This window comes from Lynx canadensis, chromosome B3, assembly GCF_007474595.2.
Source record: "Lynx canadensis isolate LIC74 chromosome B3, mLynCan4.pri.v2, whole genome shotgun sequence".
Classification (NCBI taxonomy): domain Eukaryota; kingdom Metazoa; phylum Chordata; class Mammalia; order Carnivora; family Felidae; genus Lynx; species Lynx canadensis.
This window is the reverse complement of record NC_044308.2, coordinates 99,553,065-99,571,573: the sequence shown is the minus strand read 5'-3', so window position 1 is coordinate 99,571,573 and position 18,509 is coordinate 99,553,065. Positions and strand designations below refer to the sequence as shown.

Sequence of the window (18,509 nt, the reverse complement as noted above, 5' to 3'; positions counted from 1 at the left end):
TAGCTTATAGCTTATTACCTATTAACCTGTAGCTTATATTACCACCAAACAAGTGTTATTTTTATTATGCTGAATTGAGAGATCTGGAAAACCTAGAGAAAGCTAGTGAAGGATTTTCTATCAAAGAGTAACTTTTGGCAATCTTGGCTAAATCAAATCACCTCATGTCTTTGAGCCTTTATTTCCTCCTCCGTCCAATGAAAATACCCATGTCCCAAAGAAATGAGAATGTAAATGTGCAAGCACAAGTACATTTTAGTCACAACAAATATACAACTCTTCACAGTGGGAGGAAGCCAACTGCTTTGGGCCAGTTTTCCATTTTGTGTTGATTCTGTGAGTCTCACAGTCTGATCTCTTCAGAGTTTTCAGGGCTTGGCCCTGTGGGCCCAGAAGGATTTGTATAACTGGAATAAACACCCACAAAAAGAAATGTGCCTTTTGAACATCCCTTACTTAAGGCGTTTCCAAGGGTTTGCTTTTTTTCCTTCTTTTTAAGTACCTTTGTTTCCAACGACCCCATGGTGCGGGGAGGGGGCGAGCGGGCAAAGAGAGAAAACAGACTATCTGGGGAATTTCAAGCTCCTGATAATAAAAGTGGTAATAAAATCTCGCTGCCTCCTGATTCGTCACAGAGGGGATATTTGTGGTGGATGGGGTTCCCCCACACCTAGCAGCTGGTTTCGAGGCTGTGCGGTTTCCAGTCCCAGGGACCGGCTCAGGTTACCACCTCCCTGCTCACGGGGTGAGAGACCCAGCGTACCCCCACCCTGGCGCCTCGCCCATTTCCGCTAGGTGCCCAAAGAGGATGCTTCATTCCATGCCCCAAATGGAGCCGATCACACACAGTAGTGTTTCATGGCCTTCCCAGGTGCCGTTTTCCCCGGGGAAGGTAAACAGCGCGCTCTCTCTCCCACTCTCTTTTTAAACGGCGCCTCTTGACCCTGACGAGTGGGTATTTCGGCCGGGCAGCCCAGTCTTCCCCGTCGGTGGCCTTTGGACTGGGGGTCGGAATTTAGGAATTACACCTCCCCCCGCCCCCCGCCCCCGTTCATCTCCATACAAAGGCACGCTTCTCCGCAGGGCATCTCCGCGTGGAGCCACGGAGCTGTGGCTGCGACTATGCCTCGAGAACGAGGGGCGCCCGGGACCCCACCACCACCCCGTCGCCCTGCCAGCCTGCAGCTGCACACGCCACCGCGGGGTTCCCCCTTGGCGCTGAAGTCCTCTCCTGCGGCGCCGCTGCCCTCGGACTTGGAGGGCCATTTGGTCTTGGGGGAGGGGCTCGTAGGCCCCGCGGAGCAGCCCCTGCAGGAGGGCGGGAGCGAGCCCGGCCGCTCTCGGGTTGCGGAGGCGGAGCGGAGCCGAGCAGCACTCCCGGCAGCCCTGGCCGGAGGCTTTTACCTCGCCAGCCCCGCTGCTCCCGCGACCGCTGCCTTAGAAAACTTTTAACGAGAACCAGATGTGGCAGCCGCTGTCGAACTTTCCCCGAGCCGGCGATTGGTCCCCGGCCGAGGGCCGCAGCCAGTCTGCGCGCTGCGAGGGCCCGGAGTCCCCGCCCGCCCGGGCGCCCGCGGGGATCCAGGTTGGAGGCTGGCGAGGCGCAACTAGCGGGCTGGCGGGCCGGGCCGGGACGCGCTCTGCGGCGGGGCAGCCCAGGAGCCGAGCCAGCATGCGGGGGGACCGGGCGTTGCCGCCGCCGCCGCCGCTGCTGCCGCTGCTGTTATTGCTGCTGCTGTCCCGGGCCGCGGCGCTGCGCCCGGACGAGCTCTTCCCCTACGGGCAGTCTTGGGGGGACCAGCTCCTGCAGGAGGGCGACGACGAAAGCTCAGCCGCGGTGAAGCTGGCGAGTCCCTTGCGCTTCTACGAAGCTCAGTTCAGCTACCTCTACGTAAGTTCAGCCCCCGCTTGGTGTGGGAACCGGCAGATGTCTCGCAGCTTCTTCCCAGGGGTCCGTGTGGTGTGGCTCTCACCGAACCCCTGCCTTCCGAGGGGGAGGAAATAGTCCGCACGCCCTGCTGTCCCCGAGCGCCCCTGGGGTGGGAGCTGGCTTTGCAGCGATGCTGCTGTCTGACTTGCTTTTCTCTACCTCGAGAGGAAGAGCAAGAATTCAGACCCACAAATTCGCAGCCACAGAAGCGTCCCAGGCGGAAAAGGAGGTGGGGATGCTGGGGCGGCCAGTGGGGTTTCCAGTAAGGACCTCGAGAAGGCTGTGCGCGGGTGCAGAGCTGGTGTATTCCCTCCTCGGACCCAGAGGTCTCCTCCAGCGTGGTGCGGAAAGTGAGAAGATACTTTCGGGCTCCTGGACCTATCGCACCCCTCCGTGGGGGTAGAGGGGGTTGGTGGGACAGCGGCTAAAGTTGCGCTGGTCGCCCTGAATCAGGAATCGGGCTCCCAGCCGGTGGGGAAGGGGAAGCTTAAAGCCCGGGCCAGTTCCCTTCCCTCCATGTGGAGCAGGGTGGGCGCACACATTTGGACCTTTGGTGGCCGCCCGTGGGCCTCCTGCCGCGTACGCGACCGTCACCTTTGTCCCCCTCCTCCCACAGGTGGGCACCAACGGTATCATCTCCACTCAGGACTTCCCTAGGGAAACCCAGTACGTGGACGATGATTTCCCCACAGACTTCCCGGCCATTGCTCCCTTCCTGGCAGACATCGACACGAGCCAGGGCAGGGGCCAGGTCCTGTACCGTGAGGACACGTCCCGGGCCGTGCTGGACCTGGCTGCCCGCTACGTGCGCTCAGGCTTCCCGCGCACCGCCGCGCACTTCACCCCCACCCACGCCTTCTTGGTCACCTGGAAGCAGGTGGGCGCCTACGAGGAGACCACACGCCGGGCGCCGCCCTCGGAAGAGGTAACTGAACCAGGAGTGCTGGGCCGCTGGGCCAATGGAGGGATGGGTTCGAATTCTGGGCTGGAGCTCAGTACTGGCCTGGAGTTTCTTCTGAGTCTGCTCTCATGCTGAACCTGCTGTATCTTGTGGTGGCACTTGGGCTGGAGTGACTGGGAAGTGGAGAAGGCTTCCTTAGGCATCCTCTGAGGATCTGAGAGGTGGCTACAGAATTCTAGCAAAGGGATCGGAGGGCCCCAGGGCAGATGCGGAAGGCCCTCCGAACACAAGGCAGTTCACTGTTCGGTTGTTTATTTTTAGAATCACCTCTAAGTATACAAGAATTATTTCTAATTATATGTTCATTGAAGGAAAAACATCAGCAAATACAGGCAATTTAAAGAACAACCTCTCATTTTCCTAGCACTCAAAGATAATCACTGTTAAACATTTTCATTTATATCTTCCGGAGGTTTTTTTCCCCTATTAATATCTGTATTTATCTGTGACTGTCTATTAACAATAATGGGTTCACACTGCACACACTTTTGTAAACTATTTTTTCCACTACATAGTATATTGTCAATGTATTTCATTGTCATGAAATACATTTCTCCGACATCATTTATAATATCTGTATAATATTCCACACAGTGAATTGACCACTGTGTTCAGTGGTCATTAAGATTATTTCCAGTTTTTCATCATTATGAATAATTTGGTGAAGCACTTTTTTTTTTTTTAGCTAAACTTTTTGCACATATCCTTACTGGATAGTCTAGGAAGTGGAATTGACAGGCAAGAAAGAATACACTTTTTCTATTTTCTATTTATTTATTTATTTATTTATTTATTTATTTATTTATTTATCTTAAAGTTTATTTATTTTTGAAACAGAGAGAGAGTGTGGGGGGGGTGCAGAAAGAGAGGGAGAAAGAGAGAATCCTAGGCAATCTCCATGCTGCCAGCACAGAGCCCAACGGTGGGGCTTGAAACCACGAATCATAAGATCGTGACCTGAGCCGAAATCAAGAGTTGGGCCTTTAACTGACAGAGCCACAAGCGCCCCTATTTTTTTTTTTTATTTTTTAAGAAAGGTTATTTACTTTGAGAGAGAGTGTGTATGAGTGTGTGTGTGTGTGTGTGTGTGTGTGCGTGTGTGCACGCACGCACGCACAAGTTAGGTAGGGACAGAGAGCATGAGAGAGAGAATCCTAAGCAGGCTCTGTGCTGTCAGCACACAGTCCCTCACAGGGCTCCATCCCAGGAACCGTGAGATCATGACCTGAGTGAAATTAAGAGTCCGATGCTCAACCGACTGAGCTACCCAGGCGCCCTGGGAATACACTTCCCATAAGGTTCTTGATGGCTTTTGCCAAATTGCCCTGCAGATATTAGTTTACGTGCACCCTAGTTTACAGGGGACTGCCCTCCATTTGCTTTATAGTGTCTACCTGAGCAACTAAAACAACCCAAGCGCTCAGTCTTTAGGCTTGGCAGCAAGATCTAAATACTCCAAATGGACCTCAGGTGGGCTCAGGGTAGCTTGGCAAATGGTGAACTGCCTCATTCTTAGAATAGGTAAGGGCTCCTGTGAAATTAGACCTGAATCTAAAATGGCATACTCGAAGGGCTGAAACTCTTATAATTTATCTCTATTTTAACTCATTATGTTTCTTAGCTGTGGAATGATGGCACACATCCTCCCTGAAAGATCAAGATCAAGTAGCTTGTCCACACTCCCTGAGTAGTTCAAGGTGGTGGCTATTCTTGTTTTGTGTTCTGTAAGAGAAATAGGCCCAGAAGGCTATTCTGAAAAGATCTAGAAAAAAGTGTTTGAGTTTGTGGTGGTTTTTTTTTTTTTTTTTGACATTTAATTTTTGTCAGGCAACATTTAGTTTTGTTCATTGAGTAATTTTTTTTTTTTTTTTACAGATGTGGGTTTGACATTTCAATTATTCAATTCAACAGAATACATTCAATTCAAACAAATATATTGAGCACTTTTTAGTGCAGGGCATTGGGCTAGGTGGGGGGTTGGAGAAAGATGAATAAGGTAAGGCTCCCCATCATTATGTTGCACTCATTCATTCATTCATCCATTCGTTTTTGTATATCAGTTCAAAACACTTACCTGCAATTAAATATACCACACCTATAATAAAAAACGTAGAAAATAAGAAAACAAATATTATTTACAATTTCAGTAACCAGAGGTTACCACTGCTAATACTTTGTGTTTTCTTCCAGTCTCTTTTTGTAAACATATGTCTTATATGTGGCAGATATGTATGTGTGTGTATAAGTAATTTATATTTAAATATAGTTAAGATTTATTCATCCAACAAATTGTTTTTTGTACACTAACTATATTTCAGAACTGGTATAGACACAATGAAAGGAAACACTCTTTACTCCCAAAGACCTCATAGTTTTAGTGAGGACATTGATTATGTGTAATATAATATGATAAGTGTAATAGCATCTTCACTTAAGAAGACTAACGCTGACCCTTCCTGATTAGGGGACTCAATCTGGGAAGGTTTTTTTTTTTTTTTTTTTTTTTAATTTTTAAAAAATGTTTTTTATTTATTTTTGAGAGAGAAAGAGAAAGAAAGAATATGAGCTGGAAAGGGGCAGAGAGAGAGGGAGATACAGAATCTGAAGCAGCCTCCAGGCTCTGAGCTGTCAGCATAGAGCCCGCAGGGCTGGAACCCGTGAACCACGAGATCATGACCTGAGCCAAAGTCGGATGCTTAACCGACTGAGCCATCCAGGTGCCCCTCAATCTGGGAAGGTTTTAATGAGGAAGTAGTTTTGAATCTGAGTTGAGCTTAGTGGAACAGTCTCAGAAGAAATAGCATGTGACATATAACCCATGTGCTGTAAAGTATGTTGTGTTTTGGGCATTGCATGTGGTGCATTATTACTGAAGAAGAACGGTTGTTGGGCATGAGGATGAAAAGGCCATGGGGTGGGGACAGATCATGTTCTGCTGGGAGTTTGAACTTGGTTCTTTGGCAGTGGGAAGGGTTTTGAAGGATTTTAAGCAGGGGATTGATTTTTTTTTTTTTTAAGTTCTTTTTGTCTGTATTGAGAGGGTAAGGGCTCAAAGGAAAGATTACTAAAACAATTACTATATATGTTGTTTATTCAAGCTATCTACTTAATTCTTAAAACAATTATTTTATCATACTGTCTTCCCACAACAGTCCTACAAGATAAGAATTATGTTTGCATTTCACAGATAATGGCAAATAGAAGATAATACAGTTGTCCAGAATTCTCCTCGTTAGGCAAAGGCAGGCTTAGAGGACACATTTCTTGATTCTTAGTTTTTTTAATTGCCTTTATTTTAAAGTAACCTCTACACCCAGTGAGGGTTTGAACTCACAACCCTGAGATCAAGAGTCGAATGCTCTACTGACTGAGCCAGCCAGGTGCCCCAGTTGTTTTTTTTGTTTTGTTTTGTTTTGTTTTGTTTTACTGCTTTTAACCCAGATTTTTCATGCAAGACCCATTTCCTTGGCTCGAGTGATGTTGGTGGACACAATAATAATTGTGCTTTTTCCACAGACTTCCAATAAATAAGGCTTGGTGTGATCTTAGTACCAAAAGAATGCTTGGAATCATATTTCATTCAAAGGAAGAATGAACTCGCAATGAAATTGACTGCCAAGGATGCTATTGATGCCTTATTACTTCTAAATTAGTATTCCAATGCTCTAAAGAGAATTCAGCTGCATCTGTCTTACTTTTCAGTAGAATAAAGACAGATGATGTTGAATTGAGTGAGGCTGAATCAGGGAGATGAACAGTTACACAGAAGTGCTGGTTCGGTGAAATCACAGTAGAGTTTTACAATTCCATTTTTATCAGAGCTCATTTGAAACCAAAAATTACAATACAGACAAGGTGAATTTGTTCATTATTTTTTCAGTTTCATCTGTAGCATAGGAATATTGCTCTCTCACCCAACTTTCAGGTGGTTGTCAAGACAATGACAATATAAAAACATCTTGAAAGAAGATGTGGATTATGAAGGGTTATCCAGTGACTTTGGAAGTAATGATTCAGCCTCATTCTTAGTTTTCTCACCTGTAAAATGTGGGAGCAATGCCTACCTTACAGGATTGTTGTGAGAATTAGCTAATGTGGCATTTTTTAAACATATTTTTAAATTCTATTTATTTATTTTAACAAAGAGAGAGAGAGAGAAGCAGAGAGAGAGGGAGAAACAGAAAATACCAAGGAGGCTCCATGATCAGCGCAGAGCCCGACACCATGACCGTGAGATCATGACCTGATCCGAAATCAAGAATTGGTCGCTTAACTGACTGAACCACCCAGGCGCCCCTAACTAATGTGGCATTTTTAGGTAGGATGACATTTTTAAGTAGTCCTTATATCCCTCTAGACCTAGTGGGTATGGTTGCTCAGCCAATCTGTGTTCCTTTGTGTTGGCTTGATAGGACCAGATTCTAGTTTTTTAATTTTTCTATCTTGTAAGGACACTGTGATGTAAGCCCTTTTGCATAAGGATTCTTTAAATACTAGGTTTTCTGAATTGCAACTTTTGTCTGGTCTCTTTTGGGTGGGAAGTACAAGAAGATTTGTAGATTCCATCTCTCTTTTACTTTTCTATTTAAAATCATTCCTCAGACATCGCCATATGCTCATTTGGCTTTGGGATTTGTTTCATTTCGAAAGGAGATAAGGGTTCTTCTGTTTGGAGAGAGGATGTTTTTTTCAGTTACCCGCATTGAAGGTTCTTCTGAATACTTTAAAGAGCCCTGTGATTTGAGTTCTTATTTTAATAGTTCTTTGGAGATAGGTTTTGGCAAGCAGTAATCTGCCTTGCCTGAAGCACTGTGTGAGTTCTGTGTGGCTTTCTTGAACCCTGACACGCTAACCTGATGTCACAGAGTTGCCGGAAACTTGAAGATATCAAAGGAATGGCATCTTTACCATGTAAAACAATTTCAGTTGTTGCTCTTTCTTTCCATGGATATTCATGGTGGGTATGACAGGACATGGTACCTGATGTTGCAGGAATGGCCAGGGGTGATTGCAACTAAAAAAAAAAGAAAAAAGAAAAAAAATGAGTAGTGTTTATCAGTTCAGGTAATCTGAGATTCCTTGAACTGTCTTAGGTACCTCACAGGGCAAAGCAGTCATGGTATTGGCCTTCAAAGAACTTGTTGATGGAGGTAAAGAGGACTAGTGTTTACTTTAGCTATGGTTTTGGGGGGAGGGAGGTATTGTTTTGTTGTTGTTTGAGTGATGGGAGTTATGGAGAACTGGGTCACACAGATCTGTGTGACGTGGGGGGATGTTCTGTTGGAATTTAAGTTGGGCTGGAAAGACGGAAAGAATGGACCTTGAGAATAAGGCAGCAGGAGAAATTGTTCCAAGTGAGGCTTTTCCTGAGGCCGGAGAAATGGATGAAGGGATTGCACAAGATGGGCGGAAGGTTGCACTTCGGAGGCCTCACTGTGGGGACAAGGTGTGTTGACTTGTGTCACAGGATGATTGTGGTTGATGGAAGGGGTGGGTCCACAGAGAAAATGGGAGGTAAAAGCAGGACTTTTTTGTAGGTCACTGACTTCTGGAGCTGAAGTCCAGAAGAGGAGAAGTCTGAGGTTCTATCTGAAAGAGTTTAACCTGACTCTAAGATATAGTTGTGAAGATGTACTAAACAGAGACATATATGGAAATTGGTTAATGAAATGCTGAAGTTTTGCTAAAGGCTAAGAGTCAGGAATGATGTCACGTTAGACTAGAGAATTTATCTCTGTAGGATTTAGGGCATAAAAATGAATGAAGGGAAGTCTTGTGTGTGACGGCAATGTATAGGTACTGGGAGATGGAGAAATCTGTTAAAGAGTGGAGATTAGTGCTTGCACCAAACACTGGAGGCCAGAAGTCAGTGATGCCACCGCTGTAGAGAACATGTGACCCTAAGGAAGACAGACAGGAAAGAGAATTTTGTGACACTTATAGGGAGTTATCCTACTTCTTAATTTTCATTTTTTTTAAAGATTTTGGTAAGTAAGTATGTATGTATGTATGTATGTATATATTTATTTTAAATGTTTATTTATTTTTGAGAGAGAGACAGAGCATGAACAGGGGAGGGGCAGAGAGAGAGGGAGACACAGAATCCGAAGCAGGCTCCAGGCTCTGAGCTGTCAGCACAGAGTCGGATGCAGGACTTGAACTCACAAACCATGAGATCATGACCTGAGCCGAAGTTGGACACTTAACCAACTGATCCACCCAGACACCCCGAGTTTTTTTAATTTATTTTTGAGAGAGAGAGAGAAGAGGGAGCAGGGGAGAGTCAGAAAGACAGAAAAACAGAGAGAGAATCCCAAGCAGGCTCCACACTGTTAGCACAGAGCTCGATGCAGGGCTCAAACCCATGAACCACAAGATCATGACCTGAGCACAAACCAAGAGTCAGACGCTTAACCCTGACTGAGCCACCCAGGTGCCCCTTTCATTGTAATTTTTGTAATTCACTATAGGCAAACTTGTTTGGGACAAGGCTGGCTGGCGCTGTTCTGATTTTTTGCCAGATGACCGAAATCAATTGCATGAATTGTAAACTCAGAAGTTTGTAGAAGGGCATGTTTTATATCTGCCAGCATGGCTCTGCTGAGCATCAGCACTGATTGGTGATGTCCCATACCTGCAGGGGAGAGTCAGACCCTGCCTGGTTTCTACTGATGACTCTGGCTTGTCTCTCTTTCTGATAACAAGATGGCAGAAACCTTGAAACAAGGCAGCCACTGGCCCTGATCCTTCCTGTGCTGCCCCTCTTCCCACAGAGGTCACTCTCTCCTCCCTGGGGTCCTAAGGAAGTTGGGAACCAGTGACCCTTTTGTGGGGTTTGGCGGCCCATCTGAAGGTTTGTCTTCAGAGACAGAGCATGTGGGGTTCTTGCAAAGGCGCTAGTCTCCAGGAATGTGAAGACCCTTCCAGTCTGGAAGCCAGTCGAGGGGTACTTTGGGAGGAGGACCCCTTCAGGACTGCATGAAGTGTGCTCTTTAGCAATTAGGTGTAGAATTTTGTGGGGCCGAGACAGAGAACTTCAAAAGAGATCATTTGGTGTGTGGGTGGTTTTTGAACAGCCAACCTCTTTTGGCCTGTACTTTGGGATCATAAATTCTATCTAAAACCCTCCTATTGGCCTGTTTTAGTGGAGACAAGTGGATTAAATAAAGGCTTATCACCTGTCTAGTAAGCACTTGGCTCAGGGATGGCATATAAAAGGCACTGAATACATTTTCATTGGAATGAATTTATTGACTGATTGACTGAAAGAATGAATAAAATAAAGTGCTAAATTCCCAGGCCCTGCAGTAAAAGCCAGACACTCCCCTTCACAGCTCTGTTTACTTTCTCCCTCCCTTCTTCCCCCATTCCCTTCAGTTCCCTCGAAGTCTCTAGGACCCCCCTCCTCCTTATCTTACAAAATTTCTCTAAACTCAGAACCCGGATGCTTCCTTCCTCACATTTGCCATAGGTAATCAATGCCAGGAGCTTTGAAAGCTTAGATTATTACAACAGGTCCTTTCTCCTTCCTCGAGTACTTTTCTTTCCCTAGCCGAACTTTGTTGATTCTGACAAATGGGGTACTCTGAAGTTACGGAATCAACATTAATTGATGATGTAGTATGTATTATGTAGAGATATGATGCGGAGTAGGCTTTGTTGACATTCAGCAGAAGTTATGGTTTCCTAGCTTTGAGATGTTCTAGAAAGCATCCTCTGCCTTTTGTTTTCGGAACAGTCGAGTTTGCTAATGAAACGATCCACAACTACAAAAATAACAAGTACACTAGTGCCTCCCCCCCCCCCCCCCGCTCCACCTCTGCCATCTTTAAGTGTGTGTGCTTAAAGAAAGCAAGAAAGCAAGCAGGGGTGCCTCGCTGGCTCGGTTGGTAGAGCATGTGACTCTCGATCTCAGGGCCCCATTTGGGTGTAGAGATTACTTAAAAATGAAATCTTTAAAGGGGTGCCTGGAGGGCACCTGGGTGGCTCAGTCAGTTGAGTGTCTGACCTCAGCTCAGGTCATGATCTTGCGGTCTGTGAGTTCGAGCCCTGCGTCAGGCTTTGTGCTGACAGCTCGGAAACTGGAGCCTGCTTCAGATTCTGTGCCTCCCTCTCTCTCTGCCCCAACCCACTCGCATTCTGTCTCTGTCTCTCTCAAAAATAAATAAACATTAAAAATAAATAAATAAATAAAGGCATGCCTGGGTGGCTCAGTAGGTTAAGCGTCCAACGCTGATTTCGGCTCAGGTCATGATCTAGCAGTTAGTGAGTTCAAGCCCTGCATGAGGCTCTGTGCTGACAATGTGGAGCCTGCTTGGGATTCTCTCTCTCTGCCCCTATCCCACTCACTCTCTCTCTCTCTCTCTCTCTCAAAATAAATAAATAAACTTAAAAGGAAAATAAAATCTTTTAAAAAAAGGAAACAAAGCAAGGTAAGTTTTTCCATTAGAGAACAAAAAGAAAGGTTGTGTGCCTTCTTTTTTTCTTTAAAAGCGTTTTAACACCTGAATTGCTTTGTCCTATAAGCAAAACCTCAAAACTGTACTTTGAAATTAAGCTTGTGAAAGGAAGAGTAAACACTAGAAGAGTCTGAGCACCATATGGAGAAGGGCCATGGACAGAACGAAACGCAGGACACTTTCCTCTTGTTTCCTCTTTTATTTAGTAAGATGTGATGTTCTTCTCTCTGCCTGCTTTTATCTGTCTAGCAAAATGGAGAAATAATACTCCTTACCAGTAAATAAGAGTCACATTATTTAGGAAGTAGTGTTATTTATAAATACTTCCCAGTCCCCTACCAAATTGTAAAAGGAGGGGGATTTAGTGAGAGAAGCCTTCTTAGAGTCCTAAATATAACGTGTTTTTAAGATAAGGAAGTACCATTAACAGACCATTTGGGGTTGGGTGGAGATAGCCTTATGTAGGTAAAAGCAAAAAGTGTCTGGCTGAAAATACAAGAGTAAAATGAACTTTAAGGAGTGATTCTATAAGGACGTGGGTGTTGGGTTTATGGCTAATTCAGTCTCTCACTCTGGTCTGCTTTGGCTCCTCCTGTGTTTATTAGCATTCACAGGCTGCCTCTGTGATGCCTCCCCAGCCCAACCCTAAGGTCTCACACACCCTCCTCTGGCCTCTACTATCTTCTCCGCCAACTCTCCTGAATTCCAGTCATGGCCGTTCCTTCTCCGAAATAGAATATCCTGGGCAGAGTCTCCCTTCCTTTGTTTCTTCAGCACCAAGCATAATGTCTCGTGCTTTGTAGGCACATGGTAGGCACTTGGCTGAATTAATGTGCGAGTGGATTAATAATGGAGTTTACAAACACATAAACAGCTAACTAAGCAAGATGAGGTGAATGCTAACGAGAAATACCCACAAAGGTGTTGTGGATGGTCGGAGAACAGAAATAAATCTACAGGGAATCACAAAATGCCTCAGAAGGATAGCGTTGGAATGTTAGGAAGGTTTCCAGGCACGGGGAAACATGAGCAAAAATACAGAAGCAGTAAAATACATGACACAGATGGGGAATGTTACGTAGTCCGATGAAGATGCAGTGGATCTAAACCTGGGGAAAGAGTTTAGGGCACTTACAAACCGCCCTGAATGGCACGCTAAGGAGTAGTTAGGGTGGCCTAGTGGCACAGGGCATAGACTCTGGAGCCGGCTGGCCTGCCATCACGTACTAGTTACCAGCCCTTAGGCAGATCTCTTAGCCCTCAAGTCTTGTTTCTGATCTGTGAAGTGAGGGTAGGCTAACTCGCGTGCTGGTGTGAAAAGGCGGCAGAAAGAGGAAAGAGAGCAAGGGTGTGAGAACAGTAAGGAGGCCTTTAGATCATCCACTGGCTAACACCATGCCTGCCCATCACGGGTATTCAGTAACAGATGAATGAATGAATGAATGAATGAATGAATGAATGATCCACATGAGTGCCTGGGACAGTGAACTAAGCCAGTGGCTGTGGGAATATACAGGTTAATTTTGGTCCTTGCTCTTAGCTCTTAAAGAGGTTTGGATGAGAACAATATGAAACCTTAAAAACGTTATTTTTGTAACCTGTGTTTCTTACCTATGCACGTTTCAAGTGTTAATCTAAATGATAAAAAAAAGAATTATAATAGTATAGCTTACAAAATTATAACTTGGAGAGGAAATTGAGAAGAATATAATGTACAAAAGCAATTTGGAGGAATCCTAAGAAGGGGGCAAACCCTTTGTGTTTTATGATGCTTTGTCTGCATTCTGTTTTGTTTTTCTTTTCTGTTTCTTTTATTAAAAATATTTCCTATTTTTTGTTTTTCATAGCGGAACACTTTCCAGGCAGTTTTGGCGTCTGATGAGTCTGATACCTACGCCCTCTTTCTTTACCCTGCCAATGGCCTTCAGTTCTTTGGAACCCGCCCCAAAGAGTCTTATAACGTCCAGCTCGAGCTTCCTGCCCGGGTGGGCTTCTGCCGAGGGGAGGTCGATGACCTGAAGAGAGAGGGTCCCTACTTCAGCTTGACAAGCACTGAACAGTCTGTGAAGAATCTCTACCAGTAAGTAACTCAGGGCATAAGCCCTTCCCTGTCTGATGTTGAGGACCCTTTGGAGCTACCCAAACTCAAGCGGCCATAAGACCATTAAATAATATCTTGGGGGCTTCCACTGGAGGCATCAGGTCAAAACCAGGAACTAGATTAGACCCTAGGGGGAACAAATTCACCAAAATATAAAAGGCCCTTTATTTTTCCTGCCCTATTGGGTATAGATACCGGAAACAGAACAGTGTTTATGTGTTTGCACAGCCACTGAGGCTTGCTATGGAAAACATTGCTCTTGGAGCCACATAAAAATGTCCAGTAATATAACTGCCCAGACTGAGATTTTTCCAAGTTAATCATTTCACCGGAGGAGATGTTGTGATTTAGTCTTTTAGGCAGATACACGTTAAAAGTTAAATCAAGTATAGTGTAATTTGGGGAAAAGGGAAAACCAAACACATTGGTAGCATTTTAGAGGTCTCAGGGTTTCTGTATGGCTTCATTAACTGAAACCATACTGGTTGGTTTTCCATGAGGTCGCCAGAACTGAGCACATTCCTCAGTGCCATCAGAGGCTTCCTCTGCCAGTGCAATAATACGCCCTTGTGCTATGTGTCAGTCCGCATCAACACCATATCTGGGTCGGCACCATTTCATAACTTACTAATTTCAGGGCTTGTAAAAACTATCTTTGCTTTTATTCCTTTCCCTAATACTGGGCTAGAATCCAGGCGGAATACACTGTTTACTTAGCCTTCCTTAACTGTGTCTCCCTTCCATTATGTTATTCCTGGGCACTGCAGTACATCACACTTTTACATGCCATCCTCTCTACTCAGCTATCAGAGAGCAGGCCCTACAACCAGATCTGGTTACTTAGTGCTGACATGTTTTGAGGGCTTATTAGTTGCCAAACATCGTGTAAAACACTTTCCAGAAGTTGTCTTAGTTAAAACTCACAGGAATCCTGGGAGGTAAGTTCTACTATCTTCTCAATTTGATAAATGGGCTTAGGGAAGTGAAATTATGACCTCAAAGTAATTAAGTGGCAAGGCCAAAACTCAAGCACAAGTCTGGAGTCCCCAACTCCTTCTTTTATGCTGAATCCCGCTCTGCTTTCCCAGTCTTCTGACCAACCTTGGGCATCTTTAGGTCTCCATCCAGGCTGCCTTTTAGTTCAGACGTGAGAAAATTTAGCTGCTTGCTTTCTCTCCTCTGGTTTCACCTTCCTCTTCGTCTCTGGAGGCCACAGATTCTCTACTCCTCAGATGTTATTAAGAGTTCACAGTGCGCAAAGCACTTGAAATGCAAAGATGTTTGAGACAGCAGCCCTGCACACTAGCAACCAATACTCTGGTACACAGACAAATAAATGGGTAGAATTTCAGAGCACTGGAATGAGTGTTGACTCTACTCCTGGTACAGGAGGCGGTGGCCAAAAAAGTCTGTAGGAAAAAGCAGTTGCGCTCCCCATCATGGTGATAAAAACCCTTTGGAACTAACACACATGCTTACACATGTGCACACACACATGCACACACACGTGCAAAGACTTGCACGTGCATACACACACACGCAGCACTCCCATTTACCTCCCTCTGTTCCTGCCCTCATTTGTGTCTTTGATGCTTCTTCTGAGTTCCTTGCTGAGAACAGAAGATAGGGGACTAACAGATTTTTCTGAAGTAGAGCTCATACTTAATATAAAATATAAAGTACAAACACACGGAATAATGTGAAATAAAAGCACAAATTACCCATTATCACTGCTTCAAGCAATAACCAGTATTAGCAGTCATTCTAACTTAAGAATTATGCAAAAACTTTCTAAAACCAAAATGGTTCTTTTGCTATACATGTAGCATTTTCCCATTTATCAATGTCTTATAGGTATCATTCACTAAGATAATCTGTTCGTCTTATCGTTTTAAGGCTATCGAACATTGCATCATTTTTATACCACACTATTAAGATAAAAACTTACTGATGAATTTGTTTTTTTTATCTTTCCTTTTAGAAATATCATTGCAGTACACAGCATAACACACATTGCTCAGATTCTTATTTCTGGTAAAGATAACTTCTTAAGAGTGGAATTGCTGAGAAAGGATAGATACAGTTTTAACGCTTTGATGTACATCAACAAACTGCTGTTCAGAAATGTGCAATTTCTGTGCTCACCAATAGTATAGAACTGTGATCAACAGCTTCTTGTTAATATTTGTGAATCTGGTAGGTATCAATTGCTATCCTCACTCTAATTTCTTTGATTAGATCCTTAGTCTCATTTCTTTGATTACACCTTTTCATAGGTGTAATAGCCATTTATCCATCTTTGTGACTTCTCTGCCCATGCCCTTTGCTATTTTCTACTGGGGTGTGCAGAGAGCTCTTATAAATAAGAAAAATTACAGCAAGAGTATTAATTCTCTCATAAAGCTGTAGGTTTAGTGTCGTCAAAGATAGTACTCTTTTCCTTTGTTATTCTTATAAAGGCTTTCCCTACCTCCCCATTGTGGAAATGGTCCTCAGTTTAACCTTCTATTTTACTTTTCCGAATTTAAATTTTCAAAAATACACAGAAAAGTGGAGAAAATAGCTGAATGAATACCCAGAAGCTCATCAGTTAGATTTAGAAGCTGTTGACATTTTGCCATATTATTCATCATTTTTAAAACACTTAAGTATTTTAAGGTAAATCACAAACATCATGCTAATGCTAAATACTAAATACTTCAGTATGCATCTCTAAATAATAAAATTATCTTCCTAGTCAGTGGAATCTTTGTCTTCCTCAAACTTGTCTTATAATTGTGAACTTAAAGGTAATGAATTATCTAATCCACAGTGTATTTGGCATAACTCCTCTTCTGCAAATTTAAATGCGAATGCACACATTTGTGTTTTTTGAAATTATACTTTTCTGTCTCCTGAAAGACAGTAATTACTAAGTACTAATCGTGTGCAGGGCCTCATGCTAGGCATTTTATGTGGTGTTCTTACTTAATCCTCCTAACAGCCCAGGGAGGAAGGCACTGTCATCCCACTTTGTGGCCTTGTTTTCCTTTGTAGAAAATAAATTAAATTTTCTCTATCTCTGAGCTTTCCAAATGACCTCGGATTTTAGGATAAACTCAAACTGGTTACTTTCCCATCACGCACAACAACAAAAACCAGGATACTGATTTATATTTCATTAGAGAGTTGTTTTATTTAGCTGTTTTCTGCCATAATTTGTATTTTCCTAGTCTTTGAAACTTTTATAGTTTTTCTAACTTCAAGAAGAAATTTCATAGCTGCAACACCTCTGATGCGATAATATAAACTAACTATCCTCAGATCCTCAGGATTCTCTCTTCTTACTTAAGCGTTCCTTATTTGCTTGCCGGAAAAACACCAACATGGAATCTTAGAACATACCAAGCATATATAGCTTAATGCACAAGAGATCACAGTTTTGTTTTCTCTGCTCCTCTTTCCCTAAGTAACTATGAGAGCAGCAGCAGAAACAATAACAACAACAACAACAACACACACACACACACACACACACACACACAAGATAGAGAGTGGGAGAGGGGAAGGTGGACAGGAGGAGAGGAAGAAAAGGGCAAGGGATGGGCAGACAAGGAGGGAAGGAGACATTCTTAGAATTGTACTGAAGTTATTATTGCTATGGAAATCCATGTGAACATGATGAGTTCCTACCCAAATGAGCAATGATTCTTATAAATGATCCGATAAATTTGTTATTCTCTAAATTAGTCTTATGCCTCACTGACCCCCATAATTTTTTTGATTAAAGGGGGAGCTTTGAGCTTGGTATTTTGCACATACACCAGAGGAGTATAGAAACTGGTGCATTCAAGCTAGCCAGACCCTTGTTTGTTCAAGTTTTTGTTGTTGTTTGTTTTTGTTTTTAGTTTTTTAGAAGTCTTTTGTGTAGTTCTCTTTAGAATGTATCATTGACTAAAATAATGGATCCTTGGGGCATTGGGAAAACTGAGTGGGGTCCATGTTCTTTTCTAATAAAGAAAACACGTGAGCTCTCTGGTTCCAGATGTTTTTGAACACCTCTCACCTATAACCCATGGAATTTTGATTAAACTATTTTCTTTTTTTTTCTTTTTTAAGGTTATTTATTTATTTTGAGAGAGAGAGAGAGAGTGCACGTGCACATGCGGGGGTGGAGGGACAGGAAGAGAGGGAGAGAGAGAGAATCCTAAGCAGGCTCTGCCCGGTCAGTGCTAAGCCTGATATGGGACTTGATCCCACTAACGGTGAGATCGTGACCTGAGCTGAAATCAAGAGTTGCACGCTTAACAGACAGAGCCACTCAGGTGCCCCAAAACTACTTTCTGATATTCCCCTTAACTTTGTTCTGCGTTTGCTCAACATTTTTTACACTTGGGCATGTATATTTCTTTGAGTGTTTTTACATTGACTCACAATTCTATGTGAGTTAGTTTATTGATTAATCCATGTGATTAAACAGTGAAATAACATTCTGAAGACCAGTGATCATTCAGATGCCGATTGACTCTAGTATATTGGTTTTCTGACATAAGGTAGATATTTAGAGCATGGGCTTTGGTGTTAGTGGTGAATTCGTGTCCAAGCTTTGCCAGTTATTAGTTGTATGACCTTAAGAAGATTGGTTAGCCTCTCTAAACTATTTTCACCTCTGTAAAATTGGGCATAATGACTGCCCCTACCTTGTAGATTGTACTGAAGAACATTAAGCACTTGGTATATCACTAAATCTCAAAAGTACGTAGTTGTCACTGTTTTAAGTGTTTAACAAAGTTGTATAAGCATACATTTTTCCGAGTGTGTTAAAAGTAGAGGACGTATAAAATATTCTGCATTCTCTATTTGTTTTCAAATAGCCAGATTTTAGATAAAACGTGAATTTTAGAGATTTTTTTTCTTTTTTAAAACGTTTATTTATTTTTGAGGGAGAGCGGAGGAGGGGCAGGGAGAGAAGGAGAGAGAGAATCTCAAGCAGGTTCTGTACTGTCAGCGCAGAGCCTGATGCGGGGCTCAAACTCACAAACCGAGAGATCATGCCCTGAGCTGACAGCAAAGAGTCAG

At 43.6% G+C, this 18,509-nt stretch overlaps 1 protein-coding gene across 1 annotated transcript in view; it reads left to right on the top strand.

Annotated features, from left to right (window-relative positions):
• Positions 1-1,361: 1,361 nt before the first annotated feature.
• Positions 1,362-18,509, top strand: part of NID2 (nidogen 2) — a 66,765-nt gene continuing 49,617 nt past the window's right edge. The window contains exons 1-3 of the mRNA XM_030319095.1: positions 1,362-1,891; positions 2,547-2,855; positions 13,198-13,430. Of these exons, the coding sequence (XP_030174955.1) occupies positions 1,463-1,891; positions 2,547-2,855; positions 13,198-13,430 (971 nt within the window). The 5' untranslated portion in view covers positions 1,362-1,462. The remainder of the gene's footprint in view (positions 1,892-2,546; positions 2,856-13,197; positions 13,431-18,509) is intronic.